Raw genomic sequence first — 21,360 nt, 5'->3', positions numbered from 1 at the left:
GCTGACATCTGTCAGTATTTAGAAAGCAATCCTGCCCCCTATCGGTACAAATCAATATCAGCTGGTTTAGTCCTAACTGATGGCCTATAAAAAGGTTTCTCATTACCACGGTGTGGATATCTCATGATGGGTAAAAGCAAAGAGCGCTCAAGACCTTTGCAACGTTATTGTTGCAGAACATACTGATGGCATTGGTTACAGACGTATTTGTAAACTTGTGAATGTTCCACTGAACACTGTTATCCATTATCCGGTCCTCTACTGCAGGGAACACGCTGACGAGGATAAGTAGGCTGCCTCATACAACCCCACATCAACACACCCGAACTATCACTCTAAGATCAGTTTATTCAGTCATTAAGAGACAAAGACAACTCAGTTTTCATGCTGTTTTACTTTTTCCATTTTAAAACTCACAACACAATTTTTCTGCTTTCACTCTCTCTCTCTGTCACACACATACACACAGTGTGCAACAAACAGAAGTTTCGTTGAAATACAGGCTATCAGGCATGAAGGATTGGCTGAGGTGAGTCCTGAGACCTGAGGTTTGACATCATTTACTGGAGGTTTGACATCATTTACTGGAGGTTTGACATTCTCATCTCTTAGGTAAACAATCTGACCAGAAATAGTGCCAGGCAGTCTTATAAAAACTGTCCAATACTTACTACCAAATTCATCTTTGTTTGGCTTGGGCAAAACAAAAAACTATACTAACTTTTTGACACCAACTGCACTGAAAACAGGACAGAGACAACATATTAATGATTTCTCTTCATTGATTTTTGTAAATTAATGCTAAATTCGATGTCAGCTATGTTTCAAACAAGTTTCAGTCAGGGGCAACAAAAGCCCAGAAAGTGGATTGTTAAAAAAAGGAAAAAAAAAGGTAAATAGGTTCACTGGTAACAGGTGATGGTATTATGATTGGGTGAGAGGATCGTCAATAGGCTCAGTTGTTCACAGGGAAGATTCAGCGAGGTGGAAGCAGCCATTTGTCCAATCCGTCCTCTGTTCCAGTTGCTTGTTCCTATGTATCATGGGTAAAGTCCAGTTTCAGTCTGGTGTTGAGATCCAACTGTGAGCTCGGTGTGATCATCAGAGAAGATCAATAGGCTTTATACAGTTGCATGATTTGCTGGAAGTCAGCATGTAAAACTTTGACAGAAACATTCCTTCTCAGACAAACAGTAAACCTTAAATTTGCTCCAAGTTGTTATTCCAGGGTGACTTTAGTGTCTGTACAGGTACATTTGATCTGTGCTCCATAATGACCAAGACTGTAGACAGGCACTCCTGCAGAGGGTGTGTTCAGTTTTTAGCACAGCGCAGGAAATTTAGCTTGGACTGTTTTCATTACTGTACACTGCAAAGACAATGTCCTAGCATCCAGCACCATTCTTAGAAAACATGTTCTCTGCTGTGTCCAAATGCTGTCTGCACGTTTACAGTAGTAAGTAGTAATAACAGTAAGTAGAGTATAAAACATACCAGTTTTCGATAAAACATTAACAAAACACCACAATTAACAACATTGTGATGTGACAGACTTTATTTATTATTTTCTATAGGACTTTTATTATACATCAAAAACATGCAAGTTTTATAGTCTAAATTCAAATCATACCTGTGTTTACACATATTTTTTTCTTTCTGAGATAGTAGATCACAAATACAGTTACTGCTACAACCAATAAAGAAGCCACTACAACGCCGACCACAACTGCTGTCACGTCTGATGTTTGTTCTCCACATTCAGCATCAGTTGAAAAAGTTCCAGGTTTTATCAACTGAAGATTTAATGGTTCACATCTGAAATGAAAAAGGGACATTTTGAAGGACACCATGGATTTACTGCAGTGTAAGACCTTAGCTGTCTGCTGTGAAGCTTCACTTACTGTGTGTGTGACAGACAGGATGTAAATGTTCCATCTGAATATTGTCCATCACTGCAGTCAGAGCACTCAGTGTCTCTTTGTGCTGTTCCTGTACAAATACAAATGATATCTGTTGAAACTAGTTGAGTAAAAAATCCTATGAAAGGATCAAAGTGTTGAATGACATCAGTACATTTCAACAGACCTGTCTGATTTCCTCTCAGTGGATTTAAACAACTATCTGATTGCTGAGATTTTGGAAGCAGACACTTAATGAATTCAAGATATTTATTTTGTCTTGTCTTCACAAGTTTTTATCCCTGACTTTCTTGCAGAGGTCACCGGGGAAATGATTATGGGCGATATTCTGGCATTGTTTGTGGTGCAAAGACTGTAAAGGAGGAATCACAGCAGAGTCATGAACAAAGTGAACACTAAGTTATCCAAATGTCATTAGCTTCAGTGCTGCATGCAAATATTTAAGCAGTGAAATGTTTGCTCATTTGTTATTATAATACTGCAATATGCAAGGTCAAAACTACAGTAGATTGTCAATAGATTAAATAAATTACATTTTAAAACTCTTTGGCAGTGTAACAGCCTTTGTGTCTGAGTAACATTGTCCTGACAGAAAGAGCACGATTCTTGCCAAGAAGTTTTGGTGTGAAATATCTTCTCTCATTCCAAAAACTCTGCCTGTTTGTCTTGGGGACAAAACCTGAGCCATCTTGCCGGGCTGGACCACAAACTTAGCTAAAGCAAGTACTGCGTTTTATTTTACCGTCCCTACCCTGAAGTACACACACAATTTGACTTTCTAAACAAAATGCCTTTGTAACAAAGTTTTCCTGCAGCTAGCGCAATTGAGTAAGGTAGGTAAATAAGCTAAGAGTGGCCTGATTCATTTTATTTGACATTCAACTATCACATCAGTGGACATAACTGGAGATGTTCATCAGCCAACGTCGCTGTAAGGAACCTGAAACAAAGCTGCGGGCTGGATCCCTGCCCTTTGGCCCCTGAAGTTAGGCCGTTTCACCTCTGGGTAGACCGGTTAAAATAAGTTAACTGTCCCTATCGTGATAATAACCCAGATGATAACCCAGTCACACACTTAAACCTTAATCTTTGATTTGCTCAAACCATGAAAAGCTTTAAAGATAGTGGCACACTGGGCAGGCCCAGGCTTACACAGTACGGATCAGATTCCTGCTCAATCATGATTGGTCCTTGGTTCAGAAGCTGTTACTGTGGTGATATGCATGGCGAAAATGCAGCTGAATTTGGTTAAACTGATCTCCTGGCTGCAAAAAGACTCTTCAGGAGGGGACCTTAAAGAGACTTGTGGTACTATGAAGATTTTCAGATGGTGGGTGAATACAAGTGCTGCAGTAATGTACACTATCAGAAAAAAGGTGTTTTTCGAACATTGAGCCATGTAAACCTATTCATGTAAACCCCCAAGCAGAAGTATGAACCTGAAAATGAGCTTAATATGTCCTGTATAAAGTCAGCACAAGAAAACCAACCTTTGTGACGGATGTATTGTCCTGGTTTACAGCCTGTGTGTTTCTGTGCTGCCATACAGCCGTTCTCTGTAGGGTCCAGACAGAAGAATCCCTCCAGTGGTTCACAAACTGTGTCTGACGATGTAGTACATGACGTCTTTATTTTCACACCAGAACCTGCAACACACATAGAGGTTACTTGTGGAAAAACAAAACTATTAGTCAGTTTAATCTATTAGAGACTAAATCTTTAAGTCAGAATGAGTGGGATTCGTCAGTTATGGTCTGTAAATACAATATTCAAATCTGGATGGATGTATGAATGCAAAAACACCACCCAGAGGGATTTTGATTTCATTGTGGCAGGAAAAGGGAGAGATGGAGGTTGTTCTGCAGAGAAAGGTCAGTTCTATTATCACTTCAAGTCCCAGTAATTCAAACTTGTTTACTGCTGTTTAAAAATGAGGAAAATACAGAGCTGACCAATGTTAATGATATTAAGAGTTAACAACTTGAGTGTAAAAATATACACTGCTCCTCAAAAGTTTGGAATCACAAAGAATATGATGTTTTCATTAAAACTCACAAATTCAACAAATGAGTTGCTAAATGAATAGAAAATATAGTCAAGACAGTGACAAGGTTAGAAATGATGATTTTTTTTTTAACTTTGGTTAAAGAATCCCTCTCTTGACATTCACCTGTGGAAATTCTAGCTGTCAGTTTGTTGAGGTAATCTGGAGAAGTGTCACTCCCTGCTTCCTGAAGTACCTCCCACGTGTTGGATTGGCTTGATGGGCACTTCTTACGTATGATACAGTCAATAGAATTAAGATCTGGTGACCATGCTGGCCACTTCATTTTAGACAGAATACCAGCTGACTGCACTTTTACTGAACTGACAGTCAATATGCTGCATTTCTATTTGCACTATGAGTGAGGATGAATATGGACAAATGTGTGTTAGTGTTGTTGAAATAACATTGGAAGACAGAAAACACAATACAGAGAGGTATATTTTACATATTGGCAAATAAATCTGCTGAGTGAAGCTGCACTGAACAGAAGCATTTGCACCTGTCTCATTCTTTCTCATGTCTCTACAGGAATCTTCTCTGTTTAAAGGTTTTCAGTCTGACCCTGTAACATATGACAGCTTTAGTTTCTAGACAATTTCTCACATGGAAAAGCCTTTCTCAGAATATAGACTGACGGGTTTCAGAACAAATAATTTTTTTCTGTCCATTTTGAGACTATAATGGAAGCCTCAGATGTTGATGCTCCAGATACCAAACTAGCCAAAGGAAGGCTAATTTGATTGCTTCTTCAATCAGTACAACTGTTTCCAGTCTTTTTTTTAAATGATAAATAAGCCTTTTAACACAAAAAAGTTGGATTAACTAACATAATGTGATGTTGGACCAAAAAAATGATGGTTGCTGAAGATTGTTCACTGTACACCTGAGTAAATAGTCCATTAGTCAGCCATTTTGAATTAAAATAGTCATTTGCCCCATTAATAATGTTTAGACTGTATTTCTTATGAATTTAATGTTATTTCAAGTGATTTTTGTTAAAATAAGTTTTTGAGCGGTAATGTAGAACTTTTCATCATAATGAATCAACCTCAGTAAAACTGAACTCCTCTTCATCCCGGGGAAAGACTGCCCTCACATGGACCTGGCAGTCACTGTCGAGAACATCACGGTATCGCCTTCATCGACCAAGTGCGAGAAACCTGGGTGTGATCCTCGACGACGGACTATCCTGCACTTCCAACATCACCGCAGTGGCCCGATCCTGCAGATTTGCCCTCTACAACATCCGCAGGATCTGGTCTTTCCTCACAAAGGACGCAACGCAACTCCTGGTCCAATCACTGGTCATCTCCCGCCTGGACTACTGCAACTCGCTCTTGGCTGGACTCCCAGCCTCTGCGACTAAACCCTTGCAACGTATCCAGAACGCTGCAGCGTGCCTCGTTTTCAATCTACCCAAATTCTCCCATGTGACCCCCCTCCTCTGTGACCTCCACTGACTTCCTGTTGCGGCCCGCATCAGATTCAAGACTATGGTGCTGTGGTCCTTCAAGGCAGTCAACGGAACTGCACCCATCTACCTCCAAACACTGGTCAGACCACACGCCCCAACACGAGCACTTCACTCTACTACATCAGCTGGCCGGCTGGTACCGCCATCGCTGAGAGCAAACAAAGGCCGCTCAGTGAAGTCGCGACTCTTCTCTGCTCTGGTGCCCCAGTGGTGGAACGAACTCCCGACCAATGTCAGGACGGCAGAGTCACTCGCAAAAGACTGAAGACTCACTTGTTCAGACTTCACCTTGACCCCGCATAGCATGACTCCCGCTCCAAAAAAAATTTAAAAAATAATGTATATGCACTTGTATGTTCTTACCCACTTTCATCATAGCACTTTTGTACTTATGGTATCCTTGATAAATAGCAGCTACTTTGCTCAGATGAGGGCTTGAAAATTGTTTCTCTTTTCTTTTCTACTTTATTGATGGTGATATGTCGTGGTTTCTTTCTTGTGACAAATGTACTTATTGTAAGTCGCTTTGGACAAAAGCGTCTGCTAAATGCCCTAAATGTAAATGTAAATGAATGTCTTGTGGCTTAATTATGTGAAACGAGCCTGTTATGGCACAAAACATGTCTCACAATATTTCATGATACACAGGGTTTTATCAATATTGAATCAGTAAGTTGCAGTTATCTCATAATGAGTGTGTGCATCTTCAAAACTTCAATACATCTTCAACAGTTTCTCGGTTCTTACACAGTATTAACAGTGGTGCTTGCAGTTTTAAGTGTAATTACAGCTTTTAAATCGAGGCATAGTCTTCAGTTTCTACTAATAGTTAGGAAATATTAACAGGAATCTACCTGCATGACAGTTTGTACAGGGAAAACACTGTTTTAATCCTGTCGGCTGATTCATGAAGGTCCCCTCAGTGCAGGGCACACAGGAAGTACTTTGGTTCTTGCTGCAGTCTGTTTTAACTCGGCTGCCTGTTGAAAAGAAAAACAACAGTTTATTTTCATGTCATAAATTGTTTCTGTTAAATGGAAAGATATAATCTTAAGAGTATGTTGCATGTTTTCAGCTCGGCGAAGTGACAATTTGTTAGTGTCATTCTTATTCCTACTTTACCACCAGATGATGCCAAATTAAAATAAATCTTTAAAAAATATATGAAGTTCAGCTTGTTCTTGTACTGTTAAAACACCAGTGAGATGCTGGCCCGTGACCAATATATTTCACTTGTGAACATAGACAACACCAACCAGTGATCTGCACACAAGTGGTTTATTCAGCATTGTTGTATAACAAAAGAAAAAAGTGAAACATCTCTTCAATATTCAATTGAATCTTACCAACAAGACACTTAGGACAGCATTCAGTCCCTGTCTGATACTCTGATTGATGACATGTAAGGGTCTGTCCTCTGGAGAGATTCATCACAAGTATCTGTGAAGAAGAACGGATGATTAAAGTAGAAAAACAAGAGTTAAGTGAGTCAGTGAGGTCACATTCATGTCATTTGACAGCAGGGTTATGAGGGTTACTTTATACATGTATTCTGATACAGTTACAGATTACCTGTTAAACAATGTAATCAGTAATGTAAGTATCACAATATTAAAATAATGTAACTTGATTACTTACATTAATTAATTACAAACATATACATATAAAGACTGAAGAAAAGAAATATCAATAAGATGACTTATATTTTATCTTCATAACGAGTGTGTTTTCTGTAAAAATACACACTTGTGTATTTGGCTTCACTTCAGACCACAGTGATGTTGTGTGAGAGAATCCGGTCGATTTTCAAAATAAAACTATTTTGTGTGTGTGTGTGTGTGTGTGTGCGCGCGCGCGCGCGCGTGTGCTGGCTGGCGTGCCAAAACATACACACGCAAGCAGAGAGACGCCGGAGTTGTTGAAGATTGATGATGTGAAGGTGGAGAAGCACAGGGAGTTGTATGACCCCCAGCATACATTCTACAAGGTCAGCTCCAACGCTGTGACTACAGCCGAGGAGCAGAGCTGCTTGCCGACCGGTGCGGAGAAATTCGCGTTTGGTGTGAACAGAAGGGCTGTGGCTCGCGTGAGAATTTCGGAGTGCGGTGCTTCGGCGTTTACCCTGTGCTCACCATGGATGTATTATTAGATCCATGGTGCTTGAGGAGTACTCCTGGCCACTAGGGGGGTAGTATCTTATTAGTGCTACACTGGCTCAGTTAGTAGTCGGCCATTTTGTGAGTATCTGTTTTATTATGTTCCTGCTATGGTGGTTGGAGGTTCATCTCTGTTCATATTCCTGTAAGTCTTAGTATTTTATTTTCACTACTATCAAGCTTGGTTAAGCTCACACTATTACCTCTGCTACACAGTATCACGTATCTGTTTTAGCTTATGATGTTATTCTGTGTATTGCTGCAGGGCTCCTTCATCGTTGTCATTAAATAATTGACCTGACATCGAGTTGTGTGTTTCTTCATGAAGGAGCCATGGTGATCATTCAGTGCTCTGTTCCCAACTGCACGTTCACGACCGGTGACGTGTCTGAAACACTCGCCATTGCTGTGTTGACGAATCATGGACTTGCCCATCAGAACCCACCGCCTGTCATGGCTGTGCTGGCCCAAGCCTCAGCTCCTCAAGGCCCGAAGCTCGATCGACCTAAGGTTGATGTTGGCGTATCGATAGAGGAATGGAACGTGTTCATCCGTCGCTGGGAGGTCTTCTGCACCGGCTCAGACATAGGAGCGGCCCAGGCCCCTTTCCAGTTATTTCAGTGCGCTGGGCCTACACTCGGAGATAACCTTTTGAAAGCTTACCCCAACGCCACTTCTGGGACCTTGCCGGATATGATCGCCGCCATGCGTTCACTAGCAGTCATTCCAGTCGCTACATGTGTCCTGCGCACCGAGCTGCTTCAGTTACACCAGGAACGCAACGAAGCATTCCACGCCTTCACCGCCAGGGTGCGGGGTAAGGCAGAGACCTGTGCTTACAAGGCGGCGTGCGAGTGTGGCAAGGAGGTAGACTACACCGACCACATCATCTGTGACGTTTTGATCAACGGGATTTATGACTCGGACATACGCCGCGACATACTGGGGACGCCTGACATCCTGACAAAACCAGTGAACGAGGTGGACGCACTCGTTGAAAACAAAGAAATGGCCCGCAATGCGCTCCCGTCGCCCACCCTATCAGCCATGTTGTCATTCCAGCGCCTGAAGAAAAATCCACAAACGAGCCCCGCCCCGACCCAAGCCCCTGCAGACAAGGCTAAACGAGCCTCGTGCCCAGACTGCAGGAGCACCTTTAAGGTCTTCACGGAGGGGCCTCGTGGATGGAATACCAAGCCTCACCAAGTTTGTATTGACTGCTATAGGGCCCGCCGACGACAGAGGCGGGAACAGCCAACGGCTGACAGTAAACAGGCCGCCATCGAGTCAGAGCCGATCTTCCAGATCTCGTCAGTTCAATCTGGAGCCCGCCCTGGCCCACACTACAGGAGTCATCCTCGACGCCGTACTCAGACGTCACTCAGCGATGTCAACAAACCCACACCCGTCAGGCTCGAGCAGCACATTTTCTCTAAAGGAGGCTGGAGGCAGGCCAAGCTGAGGGACCACCCCCGCGTGCCGATCACCATCTCATTCGACGAGCCTGTCGGACCGGGAAGCCGAACCAACACCCGGGGCCCGGACCACGAGGCTAATATATCTGCTATTGCAGACACCGGGGCGCAGTCTGACCTTTGGTCTCTGGGGGAGTTCCTTGCCTGTGGGTTCTCGCACGACGACCTGTGCCCAGTAAAACTTAGCCTGTCAGCCGCCAACCGCCCCCCTATAGCCGTTGAAGGAGCATTCTTTGCTAGGCTCTCTACAGCTCCCTGCAGCGGTAGCGTGAGATCCTGCCGCTCCATGGTCTACGTGAGCAGCTCGGTCCGTGCCATGTACCTCTCCTATGAGTCATTACTCGACCTCGGCCTCTTACCTAAGGACTTCCCGTCGTGTACCAGCGCAGGAGGACCCAGAGACGAGCACGGCCCTGGCGCTCCTGACTCAACATACAAGCCCTCGTCTGTCAATGCTACAAGGTCCACCGACAGCGGCTGTAAGTACCCGAAGGACCCCCATGACGCCCAGTGCTAATGCCCCCTGCGTACATTCCCCCCGCTTCGCCCAGTGGCATTACCATTCCCTTGCACTCCAGAGAACAATGGCCGGATGAGGGATTGGCTACTTGAGAGGTATGCTTCATCTGCATTCAACACTTGCCCTCATCGAGCTTTGCCATGCATGGAAGGGCCTCCCACATGTGGACCCTGGAGCCACACCTAAAGCATGCCACACCGCGGCCACCGTGCCTCTGCACTGGCAGCAGAGAGTCTATGACAACCTCCTCCGGGATGAAGCCCTTGGTGTCATCGAACATGTCCCGTATGGTGAACCGGTGACATGGTGCCATCGTATGGTGGTCGCTCGAAAGCATGATGGTTCTCCCCGTAGGACTGTGGATCTCTCACCTCTCAACAAGTTCTGCCAACGTGAGACTTTCGCCACCGAGTCCCCATTCCACCTCGCACGTCGCATCCCGAAGGACACCTGGAAAACCGTCACGGACGCCTGGAACGGCTATCACAGTGTGCCCCTTCGCGAATCGGATCGTCATCTGACCTGGAGGAAGCCTTTCGGACGTCCAAGCTAGCCATAATCGAAGCCATCCGTGAGGGCGTGGAAATCTACGACATGCAGAGACGTACCTGCCTCCGCCCTGACTGGTCCAGGCGCGGCATTGGTTACTTCCTACTCCAACCACATTGTAGATGCACCTCTGGGGTGCCAGACTGTTGCACGGGTGGATGGAGGATCACCCTTGCTGGTTCGCGTTTCCTGTCCTCGGCAGAGCAGCGTTATGCGGCCATCGAGGGAGAGGCCGTGGCCTGGGGCCTGGAGCAGACTCGGTACTTCACACAGGGATGTGACAACCTTGTCGTAGTCACTGACCATAAGCCGCTGGTGAAGATTTTCGGCGACCATACGCTGGATGAGATAACAAACTCACGCCTGTTCAGGCTTAAGCAGCGCACCCTCCCATGGCGCTTTGACATCGTGCACCTGCCCGGCAAGAGTAACCATGCCGCTGACACGACTTCAAGACATCCCTCCCCCTCAGGCTCGGAGAATGGCCTCTCTCTAGGATCACTAAGCGTACCCGACGCCGTAGAGTCAGCACTTATGGCTTCCATCCGTAATGATGCGCAGGACCTTGGGGCTATCTCGTGGTCCCTTCTCGCACAAGAGACGTCGGCTGATGCATGCCTTGGCCACCTTCTGCACCTGATCGAGCACGGGGGCAGGATCGACGCGGACGACCCTGCTCTGATGGGTCTGTCACCCGAGTCCGTCTACGCGCAGGATGGCGTCCTACTATTCCGCGACCGTGTTGTGGTTCCTCCATCGCTGCGAGAAAGGGTCCTTCGCCACCTTCATGCCGCCCACCAAGGGACTTCTACGATGGAGCAGCAGGCTCGCGCCATAGTCTACTGGCCCGGGATGTCGAAGGACATCCAAGCCACCAGGCACGGATGTGCAGACTGTAACCGCAATGCCCCATCGCAGGCAGCCACACCCCCCCTACCGTCCTCGCCACCGTCGACCCCATTCGAGGCGGTGTTTGCTGACTTCTTCGACTACGGGGGCCGGCACTACCTGGTTGTTGGGGACCGACTCTCAGGCTGGGTAGAGGTCCTGAGCTCCACAGCGAGCACTGATCTAGGAGGCTCGGCTGGCCTGGTTCGACACCTGCGCACGTTCTTCGCCACCTTTGGCGTACCGGAGGAACTTTCAAGCGACGGTGGCCCGGAGTTCACGGCAAGCCATACAGAGGACTTCCTCCGCCTGTGGCACATCAAGCATCATGTGTCCTCTGTTGGCTTCCCACAGTCGAATGGAAGGGCGGAAGTTGCAGTGAAGGCTGCTAAGCGCCTTCTGATGTCCAACACTGGCCCGACAGGCTGTCTTGATAATGACCGTTTCCTGCGTGCCATGTTGCGGCTGCGAAATACGCCCGACCCTGATTGCAACCTCTCACCGGCGCAAATCACCTTTGGTCGACCTCGTCGAGATTCATTATCCTTCATCAACAGACTCGAGAAGTTCTCGAACCCGCATGTCCGACCGCCCTGGCGCCAGGCATGGGCGGCGAAGGAAGATGCCCTCGCAAGTGGGACAGGTCTGGCGTGGTGGTGGAGTCGCTGAGTGATGATCAGTATTGGATTAAGGTCGACGGGTCGGGGCGCCTGACTCTGCGCAACCGGCGATTCCTCCGCAGCTACAAGCCAGCCTCCTCGTACACCCGACAGCAGCCAGCTGCGCCGTTGCCGCCGCTCCTGGCTCTGGAACACCAGTCCGTGCCTGTCCACTCTGGACCTGTACTGCCACAGGGGGTCGTCCCACAGATATTGGATGGACCCTGCGACTCTGCTTTGGACACCGCATTGGGCACCTCCCTGCTGGCGTCCCCTGATGAGGAATCCCCTGGCCTCGGGAACCGAGGTGACCCCGTTCCTGTGGATGTCACCCCGGGGGCGTCTCCTACGGTGTCACAGTCGCCACCGTCGCTGCCCCTGCTTGTGCAGCCGGGCCGCACGAGGAGGCCGCCCAGGCGCTACGAGCCTGAGACTGGTCATTGGATAAGGGACTGAGTCCGTTAACCTATTCCTGTTCATAGCTTTACGGACTGGGGGGGATGAGGAGTACTCCTGGCCACTAGGGGGGTAGTATCTTATTAGTGCTACACTGGCTCAGTTAGTAGTCGGCCATTTTGTGAGTATCTGTTTTATTATGCTCCTGCTATGGTGGTTGGAGGTTCATCTCTGTTCATATTCCTGTAAGTCTTAGTATTTTATTTTCAACTACTATCAAGCTTGGTTAAGCTCATACTATTACCTCTGCTACACAGTATCACATATCTGTTTTAGCTTATGATGTTATTCTGTGTATTGCTGCAGGGCTCCTTCATCGTTGTCATTAAATAATTGACCTGACATCAAGGAGTGTGTTTCTTCAGTGCTCACTCGCCACGCTACCAGCAGAGCTAACCTCCACACTCCCAGACAGGGACTCCGCCTGTGACTCTACACACCTTCTCCTGCAAAACCGTTTTGAAATCAATAAATCACCTTATGCCCTACTTCCAGCCTCTTTGTCCGCTTTTAGGTCCACACTCTACCAACCGAGCATAACATATGCGGTGCCGAATGTAAAAATTCAGTCACACTTTTCTAGCTGATATATTTTGAATATTTAGCTCACTTTCCTCACATTTAAGGGTACAAATTAAATGGTGAATCTAAATCTAAATGCTAAATCTAAACCTAAATGCTTAATCTAAATCTAAATGCTTATCCTAAATGTTAAATCTAAATGCTGAATGTTAAATCTAAATCTAAATGTTTAGAAAATATGCAAATAGCCTACGCCTGTCAGCATGCACAGACCCGGCCACACCTCTGACCGACCGTGCTGTGGATGCGGAGGTAAAGAGAGTCAGGACCGAACATTGTCGGCTCGCTTCAATTAGGAGGTATTGAGCGGGTGGTTATGGCAGGTGTGCGTGCTGCACTCCAAGGTGCACTTCCGCCTGTACCGTCCACACCGTTAGCGGTAGGTTACGTAGCTAAAAGTTGAACTTTTTACTGTATTCTGGGGGAAGCTATTGTTAGCTAACCGACCTAGCAAGCTAACATTTGCCAGTGTTCGGTCCTTCCTCTCTTTACCTCCGCATCCACAGCATGGTCGGTCAGAGGTGTGGGTGGGTCTGTGCACGCTGACAGGCGTGGGCTATTTGCATATTTTCTAAACATTTAGATTTAGCAATTACATTTAAATTTCACATATAGCATTTAGATTTAGATTCAGCATTTAATTTGTACCTCAAATGTGAGGAAAATGAGCTAAATATTCAAAATATATCAGCTAGAAAAGTGTGACTGAATTTTTACATTCGGCACCCCATAGTAACAGTGTTGTCATGATGTGTGTGCATGTTCATGGTAACAGACCAGTATATCATCATTTAAAATTGCAATCATGTTACTAATCCCCCTTTTAATTGAATGTATCAATATTCTAATTACTATAATTTTTTTCCCTGTACCCTTTACGGATTAAAGTTACTGTTCTTTTTGTATCCTGACTATGTAATCCTGTATTACTCCCCAAGCCTGTTTGACAGTTGCTGGAGTCTTAAGAGTAAGGTCACTGTGTGGCCTGGCACATGTTAAATCTCAGCAACATTCCTGTGACATGGCCTGTGTCTGTTAAGGGAGGTACACCAGTGTTTACCATATGTAGTATATATACAAAAGTAAACAAACTTTCCACCTAGTTCACACGTTCACACCTGTAGCCTGCTATATTTAAAAACAGCTCCATCTTGACTTTTACCCCACCTACTCTCTTCTTACTCAGAAGTTAAAGGCAGAGCAGCTGTTTATCATACAGTAGAACTAATGAAGCCTCTCTGATGAACACAAAGCACTTCTCCATTTTCTTTTCTTGATACTAAAATGTTTGTAGATGTGTGTGAGGGACAGAGTATAGAAAAAAGGTGTACAAAAAGAAGGCAATGTTGGCGAGAAGGAGCAAATAAAAGCTTACAAATTACTTTACCAGTAATAGTGACGGTGATAGTGCAGGTTTTCTTGTCATTTTCTACAGCTGGATCACAGTTTTTATGGGCTGAACATGTTATCTCACTGAGTTTTATGATGAAGTGAGATATAAAATCCAAAAGGAGGACACCATCTGAAAAATAAAATAAAACAGAATCCATGCAGAGATTAAACTAACTGCCAAGCAAACAGTTTATTTTGAGCTTTCTGCAGTGACCAGACATCTTAAATGTCATGTAAATAAAAAAACCTTGCTAATCTGATTTTAAGGTATAAACTGTCCACACATGAACAGGTGATTTGAAGCAGCTTGAGTGATTGTTGTAAGATCTGGACAAAATCTTTGTTTAAAACATTCAAAAAGTGACATAAACAGAAGGCAGAAGGCTTTAGAAAAAACAGTCAAAACACATCACTGTTCACACTGTATATATCTGATTCTGATCACATCACTGTTCACACTGTATATATCTGATTCTGATCACATCACTGTTCACGGTGTATATATCTGATTCTGATCACATCACTGTTCACACTGTACAATAAACACAGTCCTAACATGTTCTGATAAAAACAATGTGTCTGGACTAAACTAACTGTCCTGCCACATCTTTGTCTTTGTTGGACCAGAATTCCAGTCCATCCACTCCCAGTGATGAATTACCAGCCTACCCTTTATTCTGCCCCCACCCCCCCCAGTGGACGTCTGTCTCTATACATTACATAAGCTGGCTTTGACCATCATCCCATGACATGTACTCTCTATACTGTGAACTTTTGCTCATCCCATGATGAAGTGGTTTGCAAAATTTTTTACAGCTTTGTGAGTCTAATACATACATACGTGCTAAGATTTTTGTTGTAGTATTTCCTTGTATTTTTATTGTACTTTATATATATATATATACACACACGCATATGTATATGTATATATACATACATATATATACATACATATGTGTATATATATACACATATATAATTTGCCTGAAAGAGTTTAGTGCCAGCTTTACTCAGATGTGGGTTACAGTGGGTGTTCAGTATGCCTGCTTACACAGACCTGTGCTTGTTACACCAACAGAATGAGCTGTTATCAGGATTTAGTATCAGTGTGCACCTCCAAAAGTTTTATTTAGCACTCACTGTGTAACAAAAGGAATGGTGAATATATGGATAACTAAATACATACTTAGTAGTAGTTAATGAATGATATCAAATAAAAAACAAAAAGTGTTTGAACTAAACATTGAGCAGGTGAAATACTGCCCCCATTCATCTGGAGCAGGTGGCTGGGAATTACAAATTGCTCCTTTAAAGTGGCACTGCACACTTCAACATGGTCTTTAAGCTGTAAACTAAATCATATGACTGTACTGTGATGAAACACATCAATGGTGTTAATATCAACATTTATTACCAAATGTATATCATTTAAACCATTTAAACCGTCCCATAGGCAAGCATCCCACTGGACTGCACACTGTAATAAACTGGAAACTGTCAGACATGTACTGATATACAACAGATCTGATCTGATCACAGGGGTTTTGGCAGCTTGCTGGGAGAGGCAAGAGTACAAAAAGCAAGTTCAAGTTCATGAGATTGAATTTTTCTCTAACTGTGTTGAGGTCTGTAAGACCAGACTGGGCGCTGCAGTATGCTTGTGTGGATACGGAGCTACTGAGTATTAAGCACAAAAACAAAACAACAGATCTAGCCCAGGAATATTACAGCTATAGGACAGTAATATTGTAATGTAATATATTACTTTAAAATGAAGGTAATCAGTATTATGTAATATATTTCATTTTGAAAGTAACTTGCCCAACACTGCAAACTATAAGTGCATTTAGGCTTTTCAAACACACAGACATACTCAGCCAATGTCCTGCTCTCTACTTTACTTTATTCCAAAGTAGTGATTGTAACGAAGGAGAAGAGAGAAGTCTCCTCAGACAGCTGGTTCCTCTTGGGGGTAAGGACAAGACTTCCAAGGTTAAAAAGTCTCTCCACTGGATGGAAGCATCTTTTTTCCAGTCATGGTTACTTTTAAGAAAACCTAAATAAATAATGGATTACTTGAATTGCAGAATTTGTGTTACGTTACTTGTTACAAGAAAAAAATGACTTTTTACAAGTTACCCCCAACACTGCTATCTAATTATATCCGCCTGCATTTATTCTTTACTTTACTTTTATATTATATTATATTATATTATATTATATTTTGTTATTATAAAATTACTAGAAACAGTAAGAGGTAAACCACATGCCAACTAGGGCTGTCAAAACGAACTTCGCTATTCGAATACAATTCAAATTTTTTTTAAAAAATGAAAAGATTCGAGTGTGGAAACTGACGTTCGAACTTGTGCCTTAGCAACGATGCAAATCAAAGTCACTGTCGTGCGTCGTGACGTTCGGCATTGTTATGCTTACAAGATGGCGGGGAGCAGCGCGCTAACAGACGCTGAGCTGGAAAGCATAACTCCTGAAAACTTAAAAAGCGTTGTGTGGAAACATTTTGGATTTCCATCAAGAAACGGGAAGATTACATCCAGAAACCGCCATTTGCAAGTTATGCTGTAAGTCGTTAAAGTACCACTCGACTACAAGTAACATGAGCGCACACCTCCATTCAATGCATTACTCTGAGTACGCAGAACTGTTAGCGACTCAGGAAGAGCCACGATTAAAACAGGCAAGAATAACATCGTTTTTGCCTCCCTCCTCATCTCGTTGTCTGCCAGCTGCTCGGCAAGAGGCGATAACGAAAAAGCTGACTGAGTTTATCTGCAAAGATATGAGGCCAGTTAACATGTCGCAGGGGGACGGGTTTAAGGAGTTCATCCGCGAGATTGAGCCAAGGTGAATGATTGAACATCAGCTTCTTCATTAAAGTGTAACTAAACCCCTAGGTTTTGGCTGATGTGCATTTGGGCTGGAAATTCAAAAAATGCCTTGATTGTGGGCGGGGCTCCAGGAGCAGTTAAGACACATCCAGTCACTCTGTCCAGCCTCCAACAGAGCCCCAACAACACTACTTCATACCCAAATAAATTTGTTTTCAGCAGAAAAAAGTGGTTTGGGGGTTTAGTTACACTTTAAACATCATTGCTTGAATATTTCTGGCGTTATATCTTATCTATTTATATATATTTATTATACATTTCTGGCCATATCTATATATGTGTAACTGGCCTAATAACATTTCGATTTCCCTTCATGAAGTTTTGTATTGATTTGGTAAAACTTGCAAATGTTACAAAATAGATTTGGTTGAAGTGCCCTCTAGTGGACGCAGGACGTAGGCCTAATAATAAGCTGGTATCGGTGTATATATGATATAATTTAAAAAAAATAAATAAATCTAATATTATTTGAATATTTAGCATAAGAAGCATTAGAAGCATTAGAAATTTGAAGATTTGAGGGGAGGATTGACAGCCTTAATGCCAACAGTATCTCAGCTCTGTCTTGTATATGGGTCATTATACGAAAACGTGCCATTTACCATTCTTAATGTTTGATTTTCAAAGTACTGTTTTAAAAGTCTTTAAGCCCCTTTTTGGATAAGTATATCCTTACCTTTCAGAAAAATGTGCCGTGCCATCTCAGGCCATCTTATTTTTTTATTTATTTTCACATATAATCAACATACATATGTGTTTTGTCAACCCTGTTACTGACATATCAGTTACTGTTTGAAAAGGTTTTAAATCCAAATTTAAAACAAATCTGATATACAGTGAAAGATACAACCCCCCTTGTTACACTAAGTGTGTTTACAAAGTGAGAATATTGAGGATTTGACTTTTTTCCATGAATGAATATGCTCATTTACGATTGACTCTTTCACAGTATCTTCTGTTTTAAGAAAACGTTATGAAAACAAAATAATAATACCACAATTTCTTTGAATGGATTACTGGTCTCTTTTACTTAACATATACAATGAGTTGATTTTACATTTGTCTTTTCATTTTTTACATTATATTAGAATATTATGCAAGTAACAGGGTTGACAACAGTTACCGTATTGGTTATACTGCTTGTTTAAGTTACAGTTATGGCTATAATCAAGTTATAATGGGACATTCCTAAATCTTTCATTCAACATGACAAATCTGAATATTTTTTTTATTAAAATAAAAAGATCTTAATCTATCTAAAAAGATAGATCAGTATAGGTCAGTAACCTCAACAAATTGTAGCCTGCCTATCAGTAGAATAAATAGAAAAACATGATATTTAGGTATGAAACCTGCAAAAACATGTAAATACTATTGGAAAGACAAGTATATTTTCATGTACACACAAAAGCATATACTTTCGTCAACCCTGTTACCCTAGAATGGTAACAGGGTTGACGAAAGTATATGCTTTTGTTACGGTAACAGGGTTGACGAAAATGTTATTGGCAGCCATTACTAGCCATGTGGTAAATGTAATGACACCACATGGTGTGCATTCATGAGAGGCTTAAATGTTGTTATATATGTACATTTAAAATTTCAAACAAATAACTTTTTAAAGTATGCTTTTGTGGTAACAGGGCTGACACAATGAGCTCGTCCCCCCCTGTCAGACATTACATAACTCAAAGAAAATTAATTAAAAAAAGAGGACACTCACTTGGTTTTTCACCATCAACTTCATAAAAGGCAGATGATTTCACTACCTGGAATGATGCAACTTTCGGAACAGTCCCTTATCTCTGAAGGGGTGTTTTCATTGAAAGGCAATTTTTACATTTCTTGCAAGATGCTTTGCACAAAAAAGGGTTTAAAACTCTAAAAACAAAAGAAAAAAAATTCAATTAGTTTGTATGTTACTAGGCTTATCAAGGAAACTAAACTATATATATATATATATATATATATATATATATATATATATATATATATATTTTTTTTTTATTAATTGTTTATTCAGATTTACTGAGCAGTTTTGTTGGAGGGACACAAAATGGCAAGTTTTCGTATAACCACCCATATTGTAGGACCTGACCTCGTTGTTCTAACCGTCACACTGCGGTCAAACTTCCTTGTTCTTCATTTCTAACCTTTACATTCATGAAGGCAGACAGACGGTACAGTCACACAGGAAGAGGAGCTTCTATCAGCAGCAACACTTATAATAAACCATATACATATAATAAACGAGCCATAACGACACACACTTCAACAGTGTAACAATGTGTTAGCATCTTTAAAGAAAAGAAATGAGATACACAACATACCGTCTGACGAACAAGACTGCGCACTTTGTGTCGAAGAGGAGGAGGACGTTTTAACTTTTCAAAATAAAGGTCTGTGGTGGAGCCTGAATTGCACCGATGAGGCTGTAAAACTCTAACGTGACCTGTCACATCATTTAATCGGTAGCAGTGTCGGATAAGTTAAAATAGATGAATAAGAAAATGAAACAAAGATCCTCAAAATCCCCCACATTGGCGAGGCAACAAATAATCTTTGTCAGAGCTCAGATCCTTCCTGTACATTCTCCTCCCACTGTATCCTTATCTAACCTGTAGCAGGGTGGTAAAGAGCATTAAACATGTTCCCTCTGCCATAATAGTGACAGATTAACAAAACAAATAGAATATACATAATTAGAGCAAATATTAGCATTTGGATGCAAATGTAGCTACAGTAGTGCATTTCACAGAGGGCAGGTGGAAAGATTCTACATGTTAACTTGAGTCTATTGATATGTTTCCTGATGGTCACGACACCTGAAGTAAACACAACATGACACACCTTCAGACAGAGTACTCTGTGTGCCATGGATGATTTGTTGCAGCCAAAAAAAAGAAACGTATGAAATTCACTAAGCAAACGTCAAAACAAAATGCTGATGGGCCAGCTAAATGAACAAAATGACAGGAAGCCACCCAGACCCCACAAAGGGCTTTTATTCTGAAGGGCTTGAAAGTGAAAGAGATTGGAAGAGATGGAATTCCCCTGCTCTGTAATAAAGAAAAACAAAACCCCTCCCCAAAAAAACAAGTCAAAGCAAAAGAAGACAATCTTCTTTTGCTTCTTTTGGACTACATGAAGATAAGCTTCCATTGTTGGGGCTGTGTATAAGTTCCCAAGTTCAATTAATCAACTTAATTCAAGTGTCACTCTGTGTGCCGCACTTAGTTTATGAAAACAAATTAATTATAAGGGATCCTACATTATGTAAAGAACATTTTTACAGCCAAAAATGTAAAATATCATTTTTTTGCCAGAAACATCTGGCAAGCAAAATCTAACCTTATGGCAGGCCAACTGTTGTCTTGGGTCGGGTACTGAGCTTGGTACTCTTATGGCTACAAACCAGATTACATTGGGACTACTGAGTACTGATTCAGGTTAAGTGAATTGGTGCAAAATTTCAGTGCCTTTTTAACAACGTTGTTGAGAGACAGACAGAGAACAAGACACCACCACGTCAAGAAGTCATTAAGTCAGTGCAACACTCGCTGCAATATATGCAATGTAAAATGGAGATCATGGCAACACATGTAACCTGAAGAAACACTTGGTCAAACATAAGATATATCTTAAAGCCAAAGAGTGTACAGATGTACAGAGTTTGATAACATGAAAGCCAACTCCCCTGTAGCAGCAGCTCTAATAATGAGCAAACTGGAGACGTTGTGTTGGAGATAACCAGGCATTTTGTCACTGTCTTGGTCGATGTTATGCTAAAACAGTAGACTGTGTGGATGTTTTTAGTTTGTCCAAAAACGTATTATGATACCAAGAGAACTGCATAATATTTATGGAGAAATATTACAGTATGTAGTACTGCTGTAGTGACAGCAACAACATGACAGACAGTGGATGTGTTTCTTTAGATCATGCAGACTAGACGCTGGAGTGGAGTATTGCTGCCCTCTACTGCTTGTTATTAATGCTCCATTTGACAGTTATGTATATGTTATATAGTCCAATACTGTGCTGATATTTCATCAGTTCCTTTGAATAGCTTCTTCCTTTGAAACAATGCTGGTCGTATTTGGAGGCTTATTTTTTACAACTGAAATTTTATAAAGATTTAATAACAGAGTGAGTAAAGTGCTGGAAAAAGGTACTGTTGAGTAACAGTACAAAATTCTAGGTACCAATAAAGGGAACAGTTCAAATGTCAACCCTAACATAGACATGCCCCACCCATACATACACAAATCTACACCTATGGCACTTTCTACCCCAGCAGTAGTTGTAGTAGTAGTAGGAGTAGTTTTCCGTTA

General features: G+C 42.5%; 1 protein-coding gene across 1 annotated transcript; it reads right to left on the bottom strand.

Moving 5' to 3' along the window:
* Positions 1-392: 392 nt before the first annotated feature.
* LOC311265854 (tumor necrosis factor receptor superfamily member 14-like) lies at positions 393-19,423 on the bottom strand. The gene is made up of 7 exons (XM_084367913.1): positions 19,357-19,423; positions 14,113-14,247; positions 6,787-6,880; positions 6,295-6,420; positions 3,410-3,565; positions 1,902-1,989; positions 393-1,815 (listed from the first exon to the last, which is right to left on the bottom strand). The coding sequence occupies exons 2-7, from the start codon at positions 14,149-14,151 to the stop codon at positions 1,620-1,622; spliced, it is 699 nt and encodes a 232-aa protein (XP_084224039.1). The 5' UTR covers positions 14,152-14,247; positions 19,357-19,423; the 3' UTR covers positions 393-1,619.
* Between the last annotated feature and the right edge of the window lie 1,937 nt (positions 19,424-21,360).

Source organism: Pagrus pagrus, assembly GCF_965226575.1.
Source record: "Pagrus pagrus genome assembly, chromosome: 11".
NCBI lineage: Eukaryota > Metazoa > Chordata > Actinopteri > Spariformes > Sparidae > Pagrus > Pagrus pagrus.
Note: the sequence above shows the minus strand (reverse complement) of the source record. Positions and strands in the feature narration are given on the sequence as shown.

What these genes read in the sequence shown, in the direction of transcription:
- LOC311265854 (XM_084367913.1), bottom strand. Translation starts at nt 14,151, where the DNA reads ATGACAAGAAAACCTGCACTATCACCGTCACTATTACTG. An exon ending in CTGTCCTAAGTGTCTTGTTG is followed by an intron (nt 6,421 to 6,786) that starts GTAAGATTCAAT and finishes TCTTTTCAACAG; the next exon opens with GCAGCCGAGTTAAAACAGAC. An exon ending in ACAATACATCCGTCACAAAG is followed by an intron (nt 1,990 to 3,409) that starts GTTGGTTTTCTT and finishes GTATTTGTACAG; the next exon opens with GAACAGCACAAAGAGACACT.